The sequence below is a fragment of the Diadema antillarum genome, unplaced genomic scaffold (genome assembly GCF_040938485.1).
Source record: "Diadema antillarum isolate AM-2024a unplaced genomic scaffold, OU_Dant_1.0 seq00001534_RagTag, whole genome shotgun sequence".
NCBI lineage: Eukaryota > Metazoa > Echinodermata > Echinoidea > Diadematoida > Diadematidae > Diadema > Diadema antillarum.
The window spans coordinates 266,568-292,419 of NW_027272266.1; the positions used below are offsets into that span (position 1 = coordinate 266,568).

General features: G+C 38.3%; 1 protein-coding gene across 1 annotated transcript; it reads right to left on the reverse strand.

Moving 5' to 3' along the window:
* Positions 1-919: 919 nt before the first annotated feature.
* LOC139710456 (carbonyl reductase [NADPH] 1-like) lies at positions 920-9,515 on the reverse strand. Its single transcript, XM_071622371.1, has 6 exons — positions 9,486-9,515; positions 7,811-8,080; positions 6,929-7,041; positions 4,224-4,349; positions 2,825-2,969; positions 920-1,104 (listed from the first exon to the last, which is right to left on the reverse strand). The coding sequence occupies exons 1-6, from the start codon at positions 9,498-9,500 to the stop codon at positions 949-951; spliced, it is 825 nt and encodes a 274-aa protein (XP_071478472.1). The 5' UTR covers positions 9,501-9,515; the 3' UTR covers positions 920-948.
* Between the last annotated feature and the right edge of the window lie 16,337 nt (positions 9,516-25,852).

The following is a 25,852-nucleotide window of genomic DNA, read 5'->3' on the forward strand; positions in this document are numbered from 1 at the left end:
TTCTGATTATGCCCTTTGCAGATATATGATTATCCCAATGGATTAAAGGGCTTGAACTAATCCAGGTTAAATTAAAGTAGATAAAAATCATCAAACAAGACGGCTACCAAGTGATCAAAACGGACAGGATGACGTCATACAATCTTTTCATACCTACTTTCATTTTACTTGTCTGTCTGCAAGTTCTTAGACATTTCTCATATTATCTAATTTCAATACTGGGGTGCAAAAATCAACCATTGTCAACGCCACTAGATTATAAAGAGCTTGGAAGATACTTGTGTGTAACATGTTCCTTTAGATGGACAATATCAATTTCAAAATTTGGGAGGTTTTATATTCTTTTGTCAGATTATTATGACAAATGAGTTACTACAGGTACTTCCTGCAGAATCCGGGAGATTTGGCATGTATGTCAGCTTTGCAAACCATTTCTTATACATGTAATTCCCCTCACCTCCCCTCCCCCCCCCCCCCCCCCCCTCCACAAACTGAAACTAACAACAACAAAACTATTCTTTTCATGGCCTACAAACTGAAACTAACAAAAACAAAACTATTTTTTTGTCAAAGTATTCAAAGAACATTCACTTATGAAGTCCTATCCCGCTCTCAATTCATATCTTATTCATTTCTTTCTCATCCTGTGCTCTCGACACCCACCAAAGGGCACTTCTTGAAATATGTCATTATTTCTTGTATCTGAATTCTCAGCTCCAAATCACTACTTGCACTGCTGCCGAAGAGTATTTAGCAAGACCCTCCTGCCTTCCAGAGCAGACAGAATTAACTTCAAAAGAAGGGAAGCACAGCCAGTTTGGTGCACTACAGACTATAAAGCACATAAAATATTTACAAAGACAGGGTAAGAGATGTTGCATACAATTTAATTACAACCGTTCCTTCAACCTAATTGATATGCGAGTGATGGTCATGAGGCAGCTAGGTTTAGTATTCGTAGACCTTCTTCTCAGCAAAGAACTGTCCCTGAAACTTGGATCCCGGCGGCAGGAGAGCGAGGTAGGTGGGAGTCTCGGCCCCCTGGTCAATGGTCAGGGTCCCCTTGTGGCTGGACATGTCAGTGTCTACATACCCAGGGCAGCACTGCAGAAATGAGAAAGGCAACACTTTAACCCATCGAAGACGAGTCCTGAGTATACTCAGGCAGACGTCTATGGAAAATGCATGTTGTCACAAACTCAGTCTGTCCTCAGCGGGTTAAGTTCCTCATACATCTACAGAGCTATTAATGTACAGGAGAAGGTATTATGACAAAATTTCTCTAATAGAACCTCATAACAAAAGAGGCCGGATAAAACAAAACCCTTGTATAGCAAGTTGATTTTGCAGGTCCCATATCTTTTTAGCTCTTAGTTTCTGCACCCTGACATAATTAGAAACTCGATATAACAAGGTATATAATTGTAATTGTCTTGTTTTTTGTTTGTGTGTTTGTTTGTCTGTTTGTTTTAATTTTTGTGGTAGTTGATAATGTGATAAGTTTCCCCGTACAGGTGAGACATAAATCAATCACATTCACGGTACATAATTTAGTATTTGGACTATTCAAACCCATAGGGCCTGCTGTTAATGAGTAACCAAGCACTCTCACTTATCATAATCTGTTTCGTTCATTTTCGTCTATTTTCCCCTTGGGTGAGGGGTGGGAAACTGTTTTCAGAGTAAAACCTCCAAACATTACAAAGTTTACAACATTAGATCTATTTTATACAGACATGACATTTATATAGGCAATGCACACACTAGAAATGCATTGGTGTCTGTACGAATGGAATCACTGCAAGAACAATTTGATTACCGGTAACTATTCTAGTATAGTATCAATAAGGCCTGAGTCATTCCAAAATGACCCTTCAAACATACAATTGTCAGACAAGGCCATATCCCACTAACTTGAAGATTTCAAGCTCATTGTTCTCTAATTAAAAGGATTTTTCTTTATTCTCTCAAACCAAAGTTTAATGTTCATGTATGTATTTGCTCAAGAAAATATCAACTTTCCAATTCTTGTGACTGCATCTCAACCCATTCAGACACAAACAGTTTTATGAAATATTCTATAGCTTGTGATTTGTCAAAATGCATCACACGACACACAACATTTTCTTCTTTTTTCTTTTTTGAACAGTCTGTAGGCCTACTGGAGTACAAAAGGTGATACTGTATGCAAGCTCCAGTTACCCAATTGTGTGGAAAGAAAATGCAGTGCTGCATGTGAGCTTTCTCTAGATCACGGTGCATGAGGTGGCTATGGCAAGTGCTCAGTGTGCAGTGTCTAAACATACCAACTAAAACTAACAGAATTTCATACTCTAATGTTAGATCTGATTTGTGATTTTATTTGTTTTAAAAAAAGTTTCACGTGTCGCTATCTTATAAAACAAATAATGCACTTTATCCAGTGCATAATGTAAATGCCATGAACGTTTGGAATCTTTTGATGCTGCACACTGTGCACTCACCGCATGCATTGCTCAAACACAGAAGCAGCACCAATCTAAAGACACTTTGAGTGCTGCACTGCATTTACACAATGACCAACAGGGTGCTAGAGCTTTCTTGCAATATCATTTTTATGTCAAGCACCTTCTGTAGGGCCAGTTGTTATTCATATTACAATCCTGGGCCCTGTTTCATAAAGCTGTTCGTAAAGTTACTAACAACTTACGAGCAACTGGTGATCTGTTCTGATGTGCTATACTTATCAGAATTTCCATAATTCAGCACAAGTACTGATCACCAGTCGCTCATAAGTCATTCGTAACTTTACGAACAGCTTTATGAAACACCCCCCTGGACTCACGCTGTTGATCAGGATGTCATCTCTTATGGTATCCTTGGCGATGTCTTGGCCATGTATCCGGGTGAGGGCGATGAGTCCCAGTTTACTGGTTCCGTAGTTGGATGTGGACCAGCCTCGCTTCTTCTGCTCTCCAGCATTAACAGCACTTAAATACAAAAGGAAGAAAAAAATTTTCTGAGTAAAGACCCTGATTATCATGTTTTCCTGTCTGACCCCTTAAAACCTGTTAAACTCAAAAGTTAATGGCATGAACATCTTCTTGGGAAAGAAAGGAGTTTTGTGAGTAAACAGGTTGCTACCTGTGGCACCAGGAATTTTCAAAAGTTAAGGTTTTCAATTAAAGCTTAATTGAATAACTGGACAGAAAAAAAAAAAAAGCTAAAAAGTCACTGTAATCATTATACTTTGATATTAAGCTGTACAGTGCTGTAAAACAAAGTCAAAGCTTAGGCCCTTGATATAACTATTATTGTTCACAGTCCAGGTTTGTGCATTTCTATAACCAGTAAAAAATGTAAGGAGAATTTCATTGATCAAAAAAAAAAAATGTCTGATAAATTTTCTAGTCGTTTTCATAATATTCTTCTCTAAAAGTAGATTGGCAATACGGATGACTCATAACATTACAGTGCACTCCCGTTACAACAAACACGGTTATAACGAAATTTCGTTATAACGAAGTAAATCTTCTGGTCCCAAAATTATCACCATTAAAGTCTACATTGTATGGTACAAAATTTGCTTATAACGAACACGGTTATAGTGAAATTTCCGTTATAACGAAGTCTTTTCCGGGCGCCACAGACAAAGAAAAACAAAAGAAATGTGCTCCATTATAACAAAATGCGAATTGCTTTCGAAAATACGTAGCGGAACATGCATTTATAGCGTCTCTGCATGGGTGAATGCTTCACAACACTGTGTGTTCGCTCCTTGTGTCACGCACAGTTTCTGAGGAGAACTAGCGTTTATTATTGTAATACAGTTATCCCATCACATTTCACATAGCTATCCAGTGTTTGATGAGTATTAAGCAAACATAATACATGTATGATATATATACGTGGTTCCTTGTTTTCGTTATATATTGTATTTGTTCGGTTATAACGAAATTTCGTTAGAACGAAAGAAAACTGCCGGTCTCGAGCATTTCGTTATAACGGGAGTGCACTGTATCTCATCATTAGACATGCAAATCAAATACCTGGTACCTAAAATTTATTCAAGAGTGTTGATATCAATATGTAGACAACTGGTGTATCAAAACAAGTTTTACCGATACTACTGCATCTAGTAAGCCCATATCTTCTGTGTTCACAGACTTGTATAAGAAACTTGTATCTGGTTTCTATGCTAGCACATCAGATTCTTGTGCTGTGAAGAAGAAGATTCTCCATACCTGATGAACTCATTCATGAGGTCGATGACTCCTTGCTCTGTGTCGACAGTCTTGAATCTTTTCTGGAGTTCTGGGCTGAGTTTGGAGTATGTGGAGGTGCCTCCACGGCTTGCCACATTAACAACCCTAGAAGGCGGGAGGGTAAAGAATGAAGAATAATGATGAACCGCAGAGCTTACAAAGAAGTATGCCACTATGGAAAGAGATTGCTTTATTGAAGAGTTATAAGAATATGAAACCCTGCAATGTATGAAGCTAAATGACATTTAGCCTTGCACATTTGATAATTAACTGTAATAGTATTCATTTCAACAAAACGTGTGTCAACTTCATTCTTGCTCCATTTTTTTTTTTCTGTGATACCAGACCACAACAGGAGATTCCCATGAAAAAGTCATGGCAACACAGTAACAAATCAGGCAAAGTTACGTGATCCTAATCAGTGGCGGATCCAGAGGAGGGCACAAGGGGCGCACGCCCCCCCCCCCCCTATATTTATCGTTAAAAACAAAATAAATACAAATTAAAAAAAAAAATGAAATGAAGCCCGGAAGTGGCACCAAAAATAGTTATTTCCCCCCTTTAGAGATTTCCTGGATCATCCGCCCCTGCTAACAATGATTGGGCGCTGAGAGATTTACTCAGATTTAAGTCTGCACGGTGCATTTGCACCTCATGAACCAGGTGTGGACCCAAGTACATTCATATTAACACAGTCCACCAAAGGACTTGTAGACTTTGCAATACCATTGTATTTAACCCTTTAAGATGCCTCGCTCAAGCTATTAAACATGCCTTTCATAAAATGTTACATTCAAATTTACACATAAGTCCACATGTAGCCATTGTGTTTTGCATATTGATATTTGTGGGATTGTACTGCATGCACGACTTATATGCCATAATTCCAATGATCCCAAATCACCCCAGATTTACTTATTTGTCTGTAAATTATAATTTAAAAAATGCTGATGTTAAGTGATGAACATATCAATCTAAAGTCTCTGACTGAATATGTGACTGAGGTCTGGGTTAAGCCCCTTGGCAGAAGGTGAAAAATAAGTGGCTTCATTATTGGTTGAACAACTCTGGCACATAGACAGACAGGCAGACCAACTAATCAACAAAACGACCTATGTTCATACAATGACTGTTGACTGAAAGAATATGTTTCTTCTCTTTTTTTCTTTTTCTTTTTGCAAAGTGCTTTGCTGAACAAGAAAGGGCAATGTTCATTTAACATAATCTCTCCCAGCCAAACTCTTGAAATGACTTGGCACAACGACTGATGCCAGTGAGTAGTAGTGTCAACAAAACCATTGATAACTTCAACAAAAATGTCATTTGTGACAAAGTTCACATTTGATGAAGACAGAATGCTAGAGACACGCAGCACAGTCTGGGTATTCATGTAGCAGTAATCATTTCAATGACAAAATAGAAACGATATAAAATGAAATCTTGGTTGAAAGGGTTCTAAGATATGTACAGTTTTGGTTGAGACCTAATTTCAGGTTTGTAACATTTTTTGGTGAGATATATGTAATATGAAAGAGCATGTAATTGGTGGAGATGAGAATTGGGCTTCTAACTTTTTGTGACATACCAAGAAAACACTTATGGTATAGATAGTATAGAGCATACCATTTTAAGTGGAATTCAATGTTTACTTGATGTAAATTGGTTTTGAAATGGCTGAGATATAAAAAAGAGCAATTTTCATAAAGTGTGGGACCCACACTTTGTTACGATCGCTTTATTTTACTTTGTTTTTGGATGTTTCAGTCATTCCATACCCGATTTTCATCAATTAAACTTTGAATTCCACTTAAAATGGTATGCTTTATACTATACCATAAGTGTTTTCTTGGTATGTCACAAAAAGTTAAAAACCCAATTCTCATCTCCACCTATACTGTACCATCCCTTTAAACAAAAAGAAAAAAAATGTCATTTATTAGAGCTTGGATAGTTGTATGCCTTTTTTTTTCTTTTTTGTGAGCTATATCATCTATAACAAAAAAAAAATATATGACTTCTTTAGAATATCATGGTGAGACAGAATAGCAGAGTTCTGCATATCAAAAACATATTCATGCACTGAAGGACAAATTAAAAAATGTTGAAGGCAAAAATCATCTTTGGTTTAACAATGAAAAATAAACAGCATGGTAACTTAATTTCAGGATAATTAATTCAAAAGTTATGAATTTTGAGTCATTGATGGACAAGCCGACTACTACATTTCATTACAGTATTATGGACAAGACTGTAAAAATAATGAAAAGAAAATTCAACATATTTTCATTTTTCTAGCACAATGGGTGAGCGCTTGACTCTCCTTTATCACAAAGCACGGGGAATAATATTACCTACATATCACATGTCAGTAACAAGTTGAGATGGAATGTGAACTTAATCAGGAAAAATGAAATTTTGTGGAATTCTCTTTGCATTTTCTTTATACTGTTGTCCAAAATGACACCATGAAATGCATTTAGTCTCCTTATCCAGCACTGATGGCACCAAAACTTAAACAATGCATAACTTCTGGATCGATGTCTAAGTTTCTTCAAACTTTCACTGATATGTTTTGCTAAATGTTGCTGCTTTCACACAATCCACATTAATATTTGGGCTTTTGATAATCTAATACCAGATACCAGTTTCCCATGAACTTTCATTGGTGATTGTTCTGTTATTACCTGCCATGTGATCTTAGCAGTGGAAAGAGAGCCTGGCAAACACGGAGGGTAGCAAACACGTTGGTTTCTATGGTAACTGGTGCCTGGACAGTATCTGGCTCTGGTGCTGCTGCCTACATGGATTGAAGGGGAGAGAGAAACGAAGAATTGCAAAAATTCCTTAGATTTACACGTCGCTTTCTGAGCATACAAGAACTCAAACATTATTTCAAAGTAAGACATTTAAATGTTCATCACATTCTACTTGTGTAACCATCAGTATACTAGTATATGATCATCCAATACCTCGCTCACAGTTGAACACAAAGAAGAGGAAAGATAGGTGATTTAGCTCAACAAAGTGTACATGCTTCTATTTAGAGGGAAAAAATGTGTACCAGTCGGCATATTTATCTCTTTTTGAAGCAAGCCCAGAATTAATTGCAGAAATGGAAATTCCAAATAATATTTCAAGTTAAATGATAAACAGAGGGTGTCACAGAGGCATTGATCATCATTCAAAAGGTCGAAGAGTTTAACTCATAAAATTGTGAGTCATATCATCAACAAATACTAGAAAAGAGATACAAATGTTCACATCTCAAGCAACTTTGAGTCTTCTCAAACCAGTCAACATTTGGTTTAACACACTTCAGACTTTCACTATCCATTGTTCTGCATGTCCCTGAAAATTGCATTCTGAATCTCTTAAAAATGAATTTATAAACATCATTGCACAGGCAGCCTAAAATTGAAATTGTAAACAACACATAAAGACAACACATACATTTTTGTTCTTTCTTTCATAATCTTAAGAAATGATCATTTAAAACAGATTGATATTACGTTACCTAAAAACATAGTTTGCTTTAATCGTATGGCATAAGTAACAGCAATCTTTACCTTGAATGCAATGGCTGCATTATTGACTAGTATGTCTAGTCCTCCATGCTTCTCTTTCAAATACTTCTGGGCCTTGTCGATGTGGTCGTTGTTTAGCAGATCAAGCTGGAGGAAATCAACATTCTGTAGCCCCTCCCCTTTTAGCTGCGTGACTGCTTCTTGGCCACGCCCCTCATCTCTGCTGGCCAGATAGACCACACCTTCATCCTTCAGAGCCTTGGACAGTGCCCTCACAATGGCATAGCCAATGCCTTTATTTCCACCTGTAACCTGAAAAGAGATTTGAGAGGATTACAGTACACTGATTCCCAACACACATGAATTGAAAACCTAGCTGAACAAAAAAAAAAAAAAGAGTGGGACAATATTACCCCACATTATATGGGTCAGTCAGTACAAGTCTGTAATTACCTGTAGTTATTGCATAATTAAACATTTGATAGGAGACCAAATATATAATTTTCTCCCATGGGTTAAAAAAGTGTGGTCTATTCAGCCATGGATGGATAAACATGTTCAACAAATTATGTCAATTGATACAAAACATTAGAATGATATATTCAGAGCATAATACGAGAAGATTTGTTTGCAGTCAAAAGCAATGCTGAATCATGGGAAAAATGATATGTGTGATGCACACAGAAGCAGTGTTGGTGCATACATATGTAATAGAATTTGGTTAAACAGGACAGGTGCCAGGTGCCCACTGCACTCATGAAGTGCAATTAAGGCAAAACCACTGAAGTTGCACCGTGGTGCATTCTGCAGTGTGGCATAAATGTACGAGGAGAGCTTGAAATATACAAGTTGATATCTTATTGCTCTAACTATTCTAACCCTAAAACCAATATTGCAACCCATAACCCTATAGCACCTTTGAATCTGTACCTTTGGATCACAAGACCATCTACCATAGGACACCGGAGTCTATGACTACTACCCTGCCAGTGGCCCATGGGCTCTATGAAAATATTAATGATTGCATACCAAAATGCCTAACACCAAAATTGATAAATTGTATCACGCTACACAAATCACAAATATACAATGTGATGATGTGGGTCTAGCAGTGTATTTGTTTATGGTTATAATAAGTAAAATGGTATTGGTCCATCTTCATCATGCTATTAGGACCTATATATATAAGATTTAATTCAATTTTGAACTCCCACCCATATTTCCGGGCCGGGGGGGGGGGGGGGGGGGATATAAATGGGACTCCAGGCCTAACTGTTATAGGCCTATTTGATACTGGTAAGTGGTATTATGAAGAAAAAAAAATAAGAGCTCAGATTGATAGGAAGGAGACGAAACAAAAAATAGATACACGCTACCTGATGGGTCGGGCTTTTATAGCTTTGGTAGAATGGTATAGAATTCTAATCGGGTCGCTCATCATACGTTACAATATTTCTCTTTATGAGCGATCGAGGGATACCAGCATTATACTGTAGCTGTACACGTAAAACGTACGATACAGGAGCGTATTGACTATTGACCGTTTAATGTGTACATTTTGTATGCAGATAATTAGAACGTTATCAGCTATGATATGAAATCTCGATGGACAGTGGTCTAGACTAAAAATTCACACTAGGATCTAGAGAGCACAGTTCTGTTGAAAACTTATCGAAAATACACGACTCGTTGGCTCCACGGGATTTCAATTACTTACCAGCGCAACTTTCATGGTGGCAGATTCTTCTATCAACGTGATCAATGAACAAGTGAATTCCAGGCTAGCGGACGACGTACCCCATGCATGAACAGAAACTGAGACGCGCACGTACAGCACAAGTCATTGCAGTATCACTCTTCGGTACCGTACCTGGGTATGTGCGGCACTTTGTACCACCCCCCCAACCACCAGGTTGGTCCTTGCATAACTTGTTTGTGGTGCTGCTAGCTATTATATTGAAATGTTGACATGTTGACATACTGCCCACTCCCTTTGTTCATCCTTGAATGAATGGACCGGGTTTGGCTTCGTGTTGTCAGGAGGGGGATTTTGGCTTCGTGTTAAGTTTGGAGGGGAATCTGCAAGTCATCGCTCACTCACCTCAGGCCTCATTCACTATCGTGTTCCAAAATCTTAAAATAAAGCAGATTTGCTCCATTAGGACTGTCAAGCCGATAAAAATGAAAGGCGGATACGTGTGGCGCCAATCAGCAGTGGCGGAAAGGCGTGTGGGCCTACAGTATATCATTATACGCCCGCATTTTGTATGTCCAAACGTTACATCAGTAGGTTGAATGAGAGTAAGTATCAATTATCATGTGCTCATATTATAACGATAAATGGACTTGTGGATGGAGAAAACAAAACCATTACTTCTTCTTCTTCTTTTTTAAAGTGAAACATAATGATTAGGCCGCGTAGCCTCTCAACAATGATGATGCATGGGATTCAAAGGTACTTTAGTATATTATTGGTTTTTATCATCAAGTGTGGGTACGAAATATGTATAGGCCCTAAGTTGGCGTATATACTCTTCCCATCTCATCCTCTCCCCCTCTCTCTCTCTCTCTCTCTCTCTCTATATATATATATATATATATATATATCATATATTTACCCTGTTTCAATTTAAATTTTAAACCTCCATTTTTGAAAATGAGTGGCAAGTTTACCTTTCTTTTTGGAAATTCGATATTCTGTTTCTTTATTATTTTCTAGCCATTTATATAATTTTATTTTGTCAGTACTTTACATTTGATATGGCATTTGATGTTATATTCTACTTTGTTATTACCTTACTTAAACTACAGCGTAGACTTGCCTGGGGAAACTTGTATAAAGAATGTTATTACAGAGAAAAAAGTTCTTCGTATTATTTGTAACAAATCATGGAGATCACACTGATGTTTTATTTCATAGAAATAACAATATTTTTCTAAGATCAAAGATTAAATCAGACCTCCAGATTATTTTTTTTTTAAGATTTTTGCATCTTTTTGCATTTTTGCATCAATAAATTGGTTATACATAGGGTACAGAGTTTCACAATTTATAGTGATTGGGCTGACGAAAAAGAATGTTTTCAAAATTCAAAACAAATCACAATAAACAAGGTGATGACATAATATTATCATTTTACATGTACAAGATTCACATGAGAATGCATGACTGGGTGCTCAGTGAAGCAGCAAAAAAGAGAGTATTATGTCTAAATTCTACACAGGTGAACTTTTTGCATTGCTACATTACTGGAGTAATTTGCGAGCCTCCTATGTCATCCTCATTCAGTGTAATAATGTTTTGGGTTTTTCAGAGCTGAGTATACAGTATTTTTTATTATATGCTCAAGTTGCTCAAGGACTACAATAATTGCCGTAAACTTATGCATAGTACTATTAATTTTTGTAGTATTCATAATGTAAACTTGTATAAATCGTTTGGAATGGCTCTTCAACACTTAGGACAGTTATTACACTTGTGTGTCAAATTTACCAACTATCTCTTCCTATTCGATTCCATGTATGTTCGTCAAAAACAAAATGTCTATTCATCCTACCCGGCAATTCAACGAATTTCATTTGCCTTTGACTATAAAGACTATTTTTCGCCATTATTCTCTTTTTGTGGCCCTATGATACATTTTGGAAGAGAAGGTTTAAGTTAGATACCGTCACATTTTATATAAACAATTTTTTTTTCGAAAGTCTTATACACCAGAATGAGTTATAATCTTTTAAGCCCTTATTCCAGGTCCTGCTTTGTGTTATAATGGTTGTAGTTTGTCTTTTAATAATACTATCTCCAGGGGCGGATCCGGTAATTCCGTAAATGGGAGGCGCGTCCAGCCCCCTCCCTCATTTTTTCTTGTTATTTCTTTTGCTTCATCAAAAAATAAAGAGGGGGCGTGCGCCCGGTGCGTCCCTCCTCCCCCCCCCCCCGCCCCCTGGATCCACCCCTGATATCCTCTCTGTTATTAACATGTACCTCAATGAGCCCGTGCATCTTCTGCCTAAAATCGCGTGCTTGAGTTTTTCCTGCCCACTTCAGTCTCTTCCCGTTATTCCTGTGACATGTATTTTTTCCTTTCTTTTTCTTTTACAAGAGAGCTGTATCGTGTTGGTCTGTGTGTGTGTATGTATGCATGTGTAACTCTTTTTTGTCTGTCTGATGTTGCTGTATTTTCTCAAGCAATTTGCCTAGGTTTCACGAGGAGTCTGCAAACTACAAGCCCTACACTCTAAAAATATCCGGGTCAGAACTGACCCGGAACAGGGTCCGTTGGGGTCACACCCCGTTCTGGGTAAAAAATGACTTGGAATTTGGTCATGAAGACCCTGAAAGGGGTCACCCTGACCCAATTCATGACTCTGAATGGGGTCATATCTGATCACATTCCTTGTCATTTCTGACCCGTAACGGGGTATGACCCCAACGGACCCTTTTCGGGTCAGTTCTGACCCGGATGTTTTAAGAGTGTACTTTTTAGCAGTCCCCTCCATTCCCACCAACTTTGATTCGGAAGTTGCCATAAAAGTCACATTTATTGTATTCAGTTCACAATATTTTCCTTGATTACATTGTTGTACTGAGTTTGTGTCATATGTTTTATTGCAACTACGTTTTGTTGGGGATGAAATAAACGAAATGAAATATATATATATATATATATATATATATATATATGTATATATATATATATTCATATAAATATATATATATATATATATATACGCACACACAAACATACAGTAATTAATTAGAGATATTATATGGTTGAACGAACGAAACTGATGAGGCTAATGATGTAATTCCCTTTCTTGTTTTTTTTTCAACGTATTTTATGTTATATATTCTCTTTTCTCTTTACTTTCTTCGTACTGATAATGCCGCCTTTCCCTTTTATACTTAAGTTAAATTAATGCCATTCAATTTAATTCATATCTGATTTTATTTCCAATACCACATTTTCGACGGAACAATTACAAACAAAATCAATGTAATACATATTAGATATACATTGGTTGGCTGGTTTGGTTTATTTCTGCATTTTCTTTCTCCAAATACAATAACAAATGAAAACAAAGTGATACAGAGTACGCAAAAAAAAGAGTATAACATACAAATCAATATAAGAAATGTCAATTTCATAACAATATTAGTCTGTAATAACATATGAATCAAAGCAACATTATTAGGGCATACTGCATTTATATATGAACAAAGGAGAAATCAATACAGGGGACCGTCATCATAAGCAGAGCTTGACGTGGATGAGGCCCTATCTATTATACGAATATATCACAACACCAATAGATCTACTCATAAAACTCTTAATCTTAATGTTACATACCAAACACAATTTGCTAAAAAAAAACATCAACAATGGAAAAGAGAAACAGTGACTTATTTGGCGCTTTAAAGAAAAAAAAAAGAAAAAACCACGCAGCACCATTGACTGCTGATATTAATGTGAATAATAGATTGCAGGTGTGTGCAAGTGACAGTGCGTCGTGCGTGCAGGTGACAGTGCAATAGAGTATGAATGCTAGTTTCTACGCATATTTCACGCGTACGGTATGCGATGAACATGAACATGAACATCGGTAGTCCGAAGTCACTGTATTTGGGAAAAGTAATTTACAAGCTTGTGGAGATGTGGCCCACTCAATGAATTGAACTTACGAAGAAAAAAAAAGTAAAGTAACGGAAGTACAAAGAAACACGCACACACACACAGACACACATATTAAACACACGCACACATATGCAGGACACAGACACTCGGGGAAATAAAGACATACATAGGAAAAACATCTAGAGACGTTGTGAATGGACATGGAGAGAGAGAGGGAAGGAGGGAAGAAAGAAAGGATAGAGAGGAAGCGGGGGTCAGCAGCATACGCAGAGCATGGATGGAAAAGAGGGACGGTATTATTTTGGTTGAGATGGGGGATGCAGACTTCAACTTTTTGTGACATATTGAGAAACCTCTTATGAGATACGAAAGCTGAGCATACAATTCTGAGTTGAATTCAAAATTTATTTAATCAAAATCGGATTTGAACTGATGGCTGAAATATCAAAAAAGGTAAAACAAAGTGGTCCTAATAAAAGGTGGGACTACCGAACCATGCACTCCAAGGCGTTTCCACTGAAGCATAACTCTGTTTATTCTTTTGCCCTGTTTATCAGCGTGCGCGTCACGAGTCCGCCACCCACGAGTCATACAGTCCAAGAGCTCGATACAATAATAGAGCAAATAAGGCCCATGAGTCCGACACTAGGCAAACAAGGACCACGATCGAGTCCGATGCCAGGCAAGAAAGGCCTACGAGACCGACATCCACACGATGTACGTATAGGCAGTTACTGTAGGAACGCTCTTTAGTGTGTATGTGTGTGTGGGGGGGGGGGGGGAGGTGGCTCGAGGGTATTGATGGTGCTTGGGCGAGACAGAGAGAATCTCAAAACGTAACCCTCGGAAAGTATTTGGTTTTGTCGTGATTTTTATCTTTTTTTCTCGTTTATTGTTTTTGACTGTTTAGAAGAATCCAAAGTGTGAGTGTGTGCGTGTGTGTTCACGTGCATGGGGCTGCGATCCCCAGCCCTCCAACCCCAGTTCCACGGCGGCTCAGCTGCATGGCTACTACTAATTTCTGTCACTATTTCATTAACAACATTCTATTTTTCATCACAGCTCTTCTTTCTCAGCCTTCTTAAATAAAGCGGGTACTATAAATCGTCATTCAGTTTCAGGCCTACGTGCCCGGGATTAGGTCATAGATGACTTCGTCGCTTTCCATATTATCCTGGTCACGCAGGAAAGTTACCCTGTCCACCTCTCCGCCCAGAAGTGTATCCTCGTAAGTGGCATTCGAATCACCGTCAGCATTTCGTTGCCGTCGCTTCCTTCGTCTCCTAGAGAAACAAGTTGAAAGAAGCAAGTGATGAATTATATAACTATAAAAACCGTTAGGCATACGGTTTCAATGTGGAAAGTAAACGGATGGAACATGAGAAAATCTCTATTGGACCTATCGGTTGGACTATTTATTAGAAACCCACAGGCAAATCCTAGTAGCAGGCCTCTCAAGCATAAGGCATGAAACGCAAGCCTCAGAGGTCTTTCTCACCCTCACGCTATATTCTTGACAAGCTTTTGCTCACGCCTTACAGACCCTCCCCACCCACCTACCCCCCCCCCCCCCAAAGAAAAAGCCACAAACACAGTAACATGGATTTCCAACAACCACCCGCAAAATGTCATACATTTTCTGAAATAAGAATAAACAAAATCACATAGTAAGTACCCACCAGATTGCAAGATTTACAGCCTAAAATGCTGAATATCCTTAGCGAACATTACCAACATAGACTTGGACATTACTTGTTTTATAAAATGGATCTATAATCTATGTTTCACCTATAGGTAGATGTAACCTTATTGTATTGCAATACAATGGGTCCGCTCTATCTTCGGTCGTGCAAACGACCGCGTGAGTCGATTATACATCCGGGTTCGGTTCGTGCCACGCCCACACACATAGCGATCAATTATGTGCCACAGGCATATTATAGAACCTCTTTGACCACAGGATAACATGTAGTGTACCCGGTAGTTACGTCTTTTTTGCTGAAAAAAAAACTAAAGAGCACGCACGAAGGACTTATTTCCATCGACAATGGAGCTGTTATTTTCGCATACAGTTATTTTCTCGAATGAGGAGGTCAGAGACATTATTTTTCGCGAGATGTTGTTTTCGTGAATTGACACGGACGGTATCATAAATGCACTATTTCCTCAGCGCAACGCGACATATTCGCGTGTTAAATTCGCGAAAATGACAGCTCAGAGTAGTGCTTCCAACATGCCGTTGGTGACGAATACACAAGTAATTATGATTAAAGTTAGGGAAGTCGTACTTACACCCTGACCCTCCACACGAGAGCTCCTAGTAAAGAAGTGCATCCAATAACAGCAATAACCACAATGAGGCTGGTCAACTTTGGAGGCATAGTGGATGCCGCCTTACCATCTGCAGTTTCGAAAACCATGCCATTTTTAATTTCTCGTAGAGATAGGTGTTAAATGACAAAACAATAATAAAAAATCCAGCAAAAGTCTGATAAGCTTTATGATATACAGTATAATAGTATCGGGTACTAGACATAATGACGTTTTATACCAATCCTGTACATCATTATTACAGGAAGCGGGGAGGGGGGATGAGGATGCTCAAAGGGGGCCGTAAAGCCCGACAACGCATTTACTAGTTTTGATTGGTTGCAATTTTCATTTACAAGTGCACATTTCGTAAATCACTCACATCATTCTCCTGATGATCGAGATGGCTTTAAAAGAAATCACCTATAAACTAACAAGGGCTAACTTAAAATACTTACATTACTTACATGCCATTTTCACTTTTTATACGATCACTGATACAACTATGTGACAGGGCCCCAAAAATCCATTGTAGTGGTGTAAAAAAAATCGAATATAGGAACGCCAATTTAATCCAAAATATCATGTTCTTGGTAGGTTTTTTGGGAAGTTTTCGGATGAGGTTTCGTGTATTGTATGAAGCTTAATTTGGTGCCCCGAAAAGTCATTTCTGCTCGATAAACGGACTATAATTGACTTCAGGTATTGTTGACATTTATGTCTTTGAACGACATTGAAAGGTACCAATTTACCCATGGGAGGAATGGACTTTTAGATGTATATGATGATATAGGATATACTATACATATATATATATATATATACACAATTTATACACAGTATGTGTGTGTGTGTGTGTGTGTGTGTGCATCATGTGTATATCTACTTATATTAATAAAACAGGTGTATTTATATTGGTTGATAAAAAAATGTCTTTCCTAATAACAAGAGTGACAGGTTCTATACGTTCCATAAATATTTCATAATTTTTCTCCTTTAATTTTTTTTTCTGAAAATCACTTGAATACACATACAAATAATTAGAAAACCCGATTCTGTCGGTGACATCATCTGTCAATCAATGCTGAAGTACTCATTATGATTAACTAAAGGCATTTTAGGGAACCGTGCAAGTTATACTCGGTCTAGGGGAAGATGCATTCCAGTGTCTTTTGTTAATCATATTAGTACTTTTACCAATGACTGACAAATAATTTCATTGATAAAATCTTGGTTATAAGTTTGTTTTTGATGGCGTATCTATATCCAGGTAATCTGAGGAAAAATATTAAAAATGTTATTATAAAGTAATAATTATATCACACATATTCAGATATTATTTGGCCACATATGTGTTATTGTCAGGATATTATGAATCAATACATGTCAACATGCATTAGCATCGCACATTTCCTTTAAATCGATGTACACACAGAGAAATTAGGGTTCTATTAGGGTTCTTATTTTCACCCTACGAGCAAATCTAACTAAGTGGCACCTTAAAGGGTTCGGGATGGATGTAGGGGTGCAAATCCGAACCCTAAAGGGAGCCGAGTCTTAAGGGTTCGAATTTGGAACCATTCCATAGTCTTTCCCGAAAGCTGACATGTGGGTGTTGAATGGTATTTGCTTGAAATGCCACACTATTTTTGGATATTATCGTATATTTTTATTTGAAAATATAACTACACGTTGTTAAAGAGCAACAGTGTCATCAGTAATACTGTAATAAAAAAAAATTACTACTTGAATTAAACAATTGTTTTTTCTTCTGGCACCGGGATCAAGAATATCATTTCAATGACGTTATCATAGAGTACACGTATTATGCGTGCACGCGTGGACCGTTGAGCACTTGGTCAATGGCAAAGCTAAAATCGCATGCGCACGCCACGCCGTTGGTCGCGCGGTATACGTACGTACGTGCATACTACTGACGTTCCTCGTTTGAAATGGACAGACGACCGTGAGGTTGGGATGATGAATTAATCTTTTTGATGAGCCAAACGTTGTGAGTAGATAATTGTACTGTAATTCCGTTGAAAATATTTCACAGTAATCGATGATGATATGTGTGAATTATGCTCATAGAATGCTGAGTGGTGAAAACTGATGCGAAAGAGTTGTATCGAGGTACATGTGTACTTACATGTCAGAAGTGCCATCATACATACAGTAAAGCATAGCGAATAAGTCAATGAAAGTGCACGGTAATACGGAAAGCCTCAACCAAGGTACTAACTACGACCAACAGCCCCATACGCATAGCGTAATTACGCTATGCGTATGGGGCTGCTGGACGCAGTTACCAAGGTACGTACGTACATGTAAATAGGTGACCGGATATAGTCGCATCATTTTCGTTAATGGGAATTATTACGTTTGAGCCGAGTTGAGGCTCAGTTGGATATTGGTTTCTGTGAAGTTGACAGAAAGAACGATGTAGGCATGTATGATGTGCCTAATGAAGAAAAATAGTGTTCCTGGTTCATTTAGGAGAATTTAAGACATGTATGAAGATTGAAGTCAGAAAATTTAGGTTGGCCTTGACTCCTTGTTGTCTATCAATGAAAATAGAATGTGTGTTATAAATTAGCAATGCCATAGTCACAGAGCATAAGCAATGATACACGATATGTGAATTTAGATAATATCTACTGGAGAAGTTGCATGTGCTAGACATGACATAAATAAAAAATAATAATAATAGATACAAAAATAAGTCACACAAACAAGGTATGTAAACGGTAAATCACTTCAAAAGTACAACTACTTGTCTTGATCCCATACTTTAGCAGGTAGATATTCCAATATTGATTGTATGTTGAACTTTGTTTTATTCAATTACAGGTTGAACCTTGCTGATCCATGCTGATGCATGGTGTTAGCTTGGTCTCATACTGGGCCAAAGGGACCTGTGTTTGATTGATTATTTATCATCGAGTTCACTATGCATCAAGTTCAATAATGGTCTTCAGGATGAGTGATCCAGGTCAACCTCGAGAGACTGGTTAGCCATATAGGATGCCAGAGCTGGAGATGGAAGATGTTCAGGATGTCAATCCTGGTTCCTCGTTGAGTCAGTGTGGAAGCCATGCCAGTTCTTCTGAGAGTGATGGCCAGAAGGGCATACTATTTGGCAGCTGAAGCAGCTGCTATAGAAACGCATCAAAAACTAGAGCTCGAGGAGTTTCGACTTATGCAGCGTAAGATGAGATTAGCTATGAAGACCAAGCTGCAGGTTGCTGAAGCAGAGGAGCAGATATACCTTGACTACGAGAACAAGAAGTTGGGAGTCGGCTTTCCTGTGAAAGCAGAGGATGAAACCTTGCTGTACCCAACTGAATGCGCCAACCAACCAGTACACACGAGTACACCGATTTCCCTGACAAGAGAAGTAGCAAAAAAGTTATTTTTAAATTTTCTTTGACTTTTAGCAGATATAGTCCTAAAGCCAATAAGATCATCAGCATCATGTAGTATCCCTGAACCAGGTTTGATGAAAGCCCATCAATTTTTCCGTAGATAATCCGCACAGACCGGGAGACAGACAGGCAACCTGAAAACATATGCCTCCGGCACCATTCAGGGCGGAGGCATAATAATGAGACTCCTATATCATATGTCATGTATGTTTAAACCATATACAATTTGAGACGGGTCACATTGAATCCCTCCCCCCCCCCCCATTAGAATTGCTTAACACCACGGCTCTAGAAACATCTTTCCATTTTAATCCAGAAAGTAATCACCTCCCTGTTTTTAGCCGAGGGTGAGCATGAAGCCACTCCATGAAATGAAGGTTAGCATTTTTTTTTTTTGCAAAATATATGTGAAAATTTCTCATTTCATAGATAACGATAACTATTTATTCTGTCTTCTAAACTGTTGTCAGGTTATTCCCTTTCTTAGAATGCACTGGCCTTGAATATTTACAAGAATACTCTAAAGAAATATATAATAGAAAAATACAAGAAAACGAACTTGCAAATTACAAATTTAAACACAACCTAAAGAGAACTTGACTTCTATTCACTTTTATCCCTTTTTTTTGGGGGGGGGGAGGGGGGATTATGGATGAAAATATGAATCTGCTAATGGATATGAAATACTGAAATTATGCTTTCCATTATAATCATTTCATACTAGATGGGGTTAGCTTGTATTGTTCACATTTTAGATATTTCTTCACCATCGATAGCCTCAGTGCTTCAACAACACATGCACACTTTGAATTGATTGTTTAAGTAGTGAACAAAAAAAAAAATAAGTCGCCTGCTGTTTTATGTAGTAGACAGCCACACAATGTATGTCAATTTTGGGCAATCTCTGGCAATGCAATGTCATAAGTGGAGTAGCTTTGTGACACTGAAGGCAGAAACTATTATCATTGCCCTTACATACGTCAATGACTTGTTGAGGAAATGTGCATGTTTTTCCTAAAAGAAAAAAATGTGAAATTCTCTTTAGGTTTTCCTTGAATTGTTCTACGCATGTGACATCATAAACTCTTCTCACTCTGCTGCGACTGCACAAATGATTTAAAGATTATTAACTTTTGAACTGAATGTCCACTTTTCACTTTTTTTACTGATGTGTTCTAATAGTATAAGCCAGTTCGGGGCACCAGTGTGAGCATGTGCTGAAAAAGGTTATTTGTACCGAGAGACAGGTTGTTTTTTTAATTTCACTGAGATAAGCATCTGTAATGCTAGGATTATTCATGAATCCTTATAAATGGTGCCTGCCAGTACATCCACTTGACAGCAAGCCTGGTATTTGGCAATGTTAACACACACAAAAAGTTTGTTAACATATTCAAAACAGCACTTAATAAGATAGATGATTCCCTAAGTGTTGATTGACGAACCATACTGGTCACTTCATCTACACTGGTTAGGTTCATTCTTTGTTTGAATATGAGTTCCATAAATGGCTATGGTGGGCAAGCTGCTGCATTATGTCACTTTGAATTGAATGAAGTGCCTAACCAACTGAGAAAAATGAAAGGTCAGTTGTACCTATGTGCACATGAGCTATCTCCGGACTGGCTTATTGCTGCGCATTCACTCAATCCACATGTAGGTCTATATGAAGGTGGACTTGCCCTCTAACTCTGATTATAATTTTAAGCTTTGTATAAAGTGCTGATATATTTGTGTAAGGTTTGGTGAAAATTAAGTGTTGAAATGATTGGAAGAGTTGTGAGACTGTAACATCAACTTTTGAGGTATTTCTCATGCATGATCATAAATCTCTGTAAAATATTGATGGTAATAGTAATAATGATAATAATGATGATAATAATAATAGTAATAGTAATAATAATGATGATAATAGTAATAATAATATATTTTGCTTCTGATCATTATGCTTGTGATGGTGCCAATACCAATACCTGCTTTATGAATGTGAAAAATCAACTGCTCTTTACAATATTTTGAATGTTGGGGCTAAACTGCATACATTGTGTAATTATAGTTATGGTCTACTGAGTACAATGTGCTTCTTGTTTCCATCGCTTGAAAAAAAAAACAATATATCAAAAAAAAATTGTTTTTAAACTTGTCTCACAAGACATATTCCTTCCTCTTTATGTCCAGTTTGTCATACCACTGATTGGTTAACCTTATTTTCCCTTTCTGAGGTAACATTTTCTGTGGAATTGTTAATGTTAATTTGATGCAATGAAAAGTGTTTTCAGATGTGCTATTCTGCCCAAGATTTATAACTGGGACATATCTTTAGCTGTGTGCATAAAAAAGTAACCAAATTTAGATGTGCATTCTTCATTTTTGATTCTTTTTTTTCACCTTTCTTATCGTTGGTGTAATTGTATATGAAAAACAAAATGTGAAGTATACTAATTGTATAATGAGGCACATTCGCAAGCTCTCAAGCTTGGAATTGGATGGAATATGTCAGTACAAGTAGTGAGTTTCAAATATATATGACAGAACTTTGCCATACCCTTCATTGTTTTGGCAATAACTTGTGTACGAGAAATCAGAGTTGACATATCGCTGTTAATGTCTAAGAGCGTCATAAAGGTGCTTTTGATTACCTTAAGATGTACCGGTAAATTCAAGGTACATATCTATGATCCATTCTAGAAGTAGAAGGACAATGTGAAAGATGTTTGTCACATAGTTCACTATTACTCTGCACAAGCTTCAGGGATTTTTTAAATAAAAAGAATTAGTGCTTTTTGTCAATGTGGTAACTTCCTTTAAAAGAAGAAAAAGTAATCATTTGATGGAAAGAACGAATATTTTTTTTCTTATTCAATGTACTGACCAAATTTCATACATTTTTGATTTACATTGCCCTTTTTATGACAAAATATGCATCTCGTATTAGAATTTGTAGAAATACAATGTATATTTGATGTTCACTTTAAAGTAAACCATGAAAAAGAAAATCGCTGTTAACTTGTCCCTCTTCCATGAAACATATATTAAAATGTTAATAATTTATATGTAAGTATGCACTGTATTCATCATGTTTATGCTCTATTTGTTGTTGAATTGAAGTCTCTGACTTCAGTTTTCGAAAGAATGTGGATTTAATTGACTGAGAAACTGTGTGTAAATCTATGCATGCTATTTTGCGTCATGTCTGGAGTGTTACCTTAGGTAATTGTTTGTGAAGTCAGTGAAGGCATCCAGTAGACCTTAGGTAATTGTTTGTGAAGTTAGTGAAGGCATCCAGTATATAATTATTTTGGTTTTAACGAAAAGGTTATAATTTTCACCATATGGGGTGCAGAAAGGTAACCCTATATAGAGACGTGTGCAAATTGTATTGCATCTTATATTGCGGTGACTTTATCACCCCATAGGGTGCAAAATTACAACAATAACAATATGAACCATAATGGGTGCAGGTATGAGGTGCAGAAGAGGAACCCTGTATAGAGGTCTATATTTGCACCTTTTTGGGTGTTGAATATAGGGTGCTAAATAAGAACCCCCAAAAATAGAACCCTAAATGGAGCCGCTGGTGTTACAACGATATGAACCAGAAAGGGTGCAAATTTGCACCTGAATTTTTGTTCACCCTATGGGGTGCAGAAAGGGAACCCAATGGAGGGGTGCAAATATGCACCCCCAAAAATAGAACCCTAAATGGAGCCGCTGGTGTTACAACGATATGAACCCCATTGGGTGCAGAAAGGGAACCCAATGGAGGGGTGCAAATATGCACCATATATGGTGTTAAATATAGGGTGCTAAATAAGCACCCCCCAAAATAGAACCCTAAATGTAGCCGCTGGTGTTACAACGATATGCACCCTCTAGGGTGCAAATTAGAACCGTAATTTCTCTGTGTGTACAGGATATGTAACGTGGACCAAAACAGACGAATGATCACTAACCTAGCACAGTTATTCTCATAGATGCCCGCTCTGTGCCCAATATACTTGCTGCCTCGCATGTGTACGTAGCTGACACAGTGATGTTGGTGAGAATAATATCGCTGCGTCCGAAGCCAGGGACATCTGAGACCGAGCCACCGGATTCTGGAGGGTCTTCCAAGATCCATCGCACGATAGGCGTCGGGTCACCCTCTGCAGTACAGGTCAAGTTCGCCTCTTCTCCTGGCGTAACCTCCTTGCTGGTGGCTGTCACGTTGACGGACGGGTTGTCACGTTGACTTTTTTCTGATCAAGTGATTGACGTACGTATAAGAAGGCGATTTTTTTCTCATTACAATTCCTATCCTTACTTTAGTACGTGAAATGTTTTCACCAAGCACTTTGTTGCACTTTCGTCAGTTTGGGTCTAGATCTACACTAACGATCATTTAATTCTGCTTAATACTGTTTTCGTTATTAAAAACACTTATTATCTGACACATCAATGACTGCCACAGAATGCTGGCTGGACACGCCAGACAGCCGCACAACATTTGGTGTGACACACATCGGACTGACTCGACAATTTATCCACCATATCATACCGATTCAACTTGCGACGGGAGCGTCCGATGAGCGTTCAATGGATTTCTCCATCGTACACCTTCTTCCTCGTATCGCCCCCATTTATTCTCTCATCGGTCACTCATCGGAAGCGAGCAATCTTCCCGCAATCCATCAAAGAGCATCGGATCACAGTTTGATGAATCAGACTTGTGTTGGTCGACTATTGGGTCAGTGTCAGACATATCGGGCGGTGATCCGATGAGGCAAGATCGTGCGATTAAGATCACGTTCCACGTACGCGTCTGACACTCACCTGATAGTCGATCAACCAAGTCGGATTCATCAGACTGCCATCTGGTACACTTCGGTTGATGTCCGGAAGCAACAAACTTTGCTTCCGATTAGTAACCGATGAGAAGAAATCTCTGTGGAATGGGGGTATGAGACACAATGTGCCTGGTTGATACCGTTAATTTCCCGACTTTTGCAAGTCACCTCAGGCGATCGAACCACGACAAGTCGGCATCATTCGCACGTTTTTTCTTGTGTGAAGTGGGAAGATCACTTCACCTGATTAGCACCTTGCTCTTTGAGATGAATGAATGAAGAGGGGTCTTTTACGTGCTTGGGTCGTGATTCCCTCACACAATATGGCCGGAACCTTCATGAATGTCCTAACCAAGGAACAGTGTTTTGTCTCTAACAAGACGGGATTACAAACCACAGCTAGACTCGGAAATCGAACCAGCGGGTCCTTTGGATTGGGGAGGCAGACGCGCTACCGACTGAGTGAAATCACCGACCCCCCCCCCCCCCCCTTCATCGGGAGATATTGTCTTCACCAGATCTCTTCACTAGCTTATAAAAGTTAATAAAAGATTATGCGGACTCACCCGTGACATAGAGAAGAGTTCCAAAGGAGTAGCTCGTTCCGAACGCATTTCTGGCGGCGCACTGGTACAGGCCCTGATCCATCTTGAACGTCCTTAGGATCTGGAGATGATCTTTGATACGCGTGCGTGTGCAGGGGAGGGGGAGGGGGATAAAATGTTGTTTCTTCGTATTAGATTTGTCTTTGACATCGCTACAAGTTAAACGTTATCATGATTGTATTCTTTTGTCTTGCTGTTTACTACATGTTTAATGCATTAAACAAAATAAAGGGAGTAGTTATTCTCTCATTTTTTTGGTGTGTGTGTATGTGCTATTTTTAAAGACACGATGCAAAGTAATGTACCTTACTCTTTAAAGGTTAATTCGTTATTTCAGTGCGGGATCAAGAAGTTAACGTTTCGCGTGTGTATATGCACTTACGTTTATATATTCAAAGATTTAAATGGGGAATCAGTTTCGAGTGAAATGTCTCTTGCTAAACTGTGGGGATATTTCAACTTTTCATGCTCTTTACACTGACAAAGTTACAGGTTTTTCCATGCTAACCTGAGGCGTAAAATATCACCATCGTTCCATTAAAGACAGAACTCCCCCCCCCCCCCCCCCCCCCGCAATAGTCACTCGCATCTCTTCTCCTTCCCTTGCACCCCGCACGATCTATCTCTCCCGTCTTCTCAAGTCGTTATACTCGGGGAGGTGTGAGAGACAACTCTCTAATACACCCCCTTATACCATAGACCTGTACTTACAATCCGTAATGGAAATACGTCCGGGTAAGGACTCAACAGGTCTTTGGTCTTTGAACCACACGATCTCCGGCGGGGGGTCGCCGTTGGCGGCGCAGTAAATGTTGGAAGGGAAGTTCCTCGTCGACACTATGTACGGAACGTATGTCGAGATTACGGGATATCCGACTGGTAGAGTGTCAGCTATTAGAAGAGGACCAAAACATAATTGAAATTCCACTAACTTAATATGGATATAATAGTTACATTTACACGGTGGTCATCAACCTCGAGGATACGTTCTTATGGGGCGCGAAGTGTCGCACGGTCGATTTCTTAACTAAATCGACCGCGCGACACTTGGTGCCCCGTAGAACTTATCTCCGAACTTGAGACGTTTAAGGTATACTTTATAGAACTCGGCAGTAAGTTAAACTTAGTTTCATACATAATTTATATAAGTCTTGTAATACATTTTCTTTATAATCATGTATGCCTGCAGCTGTAGGTTCTATATACATGGGTGATGTTCGTTATTCTGAAGGTTTGCTAATGAAAAAAAAAATGAAATATGGTTCGTTAATCTGATAATGAA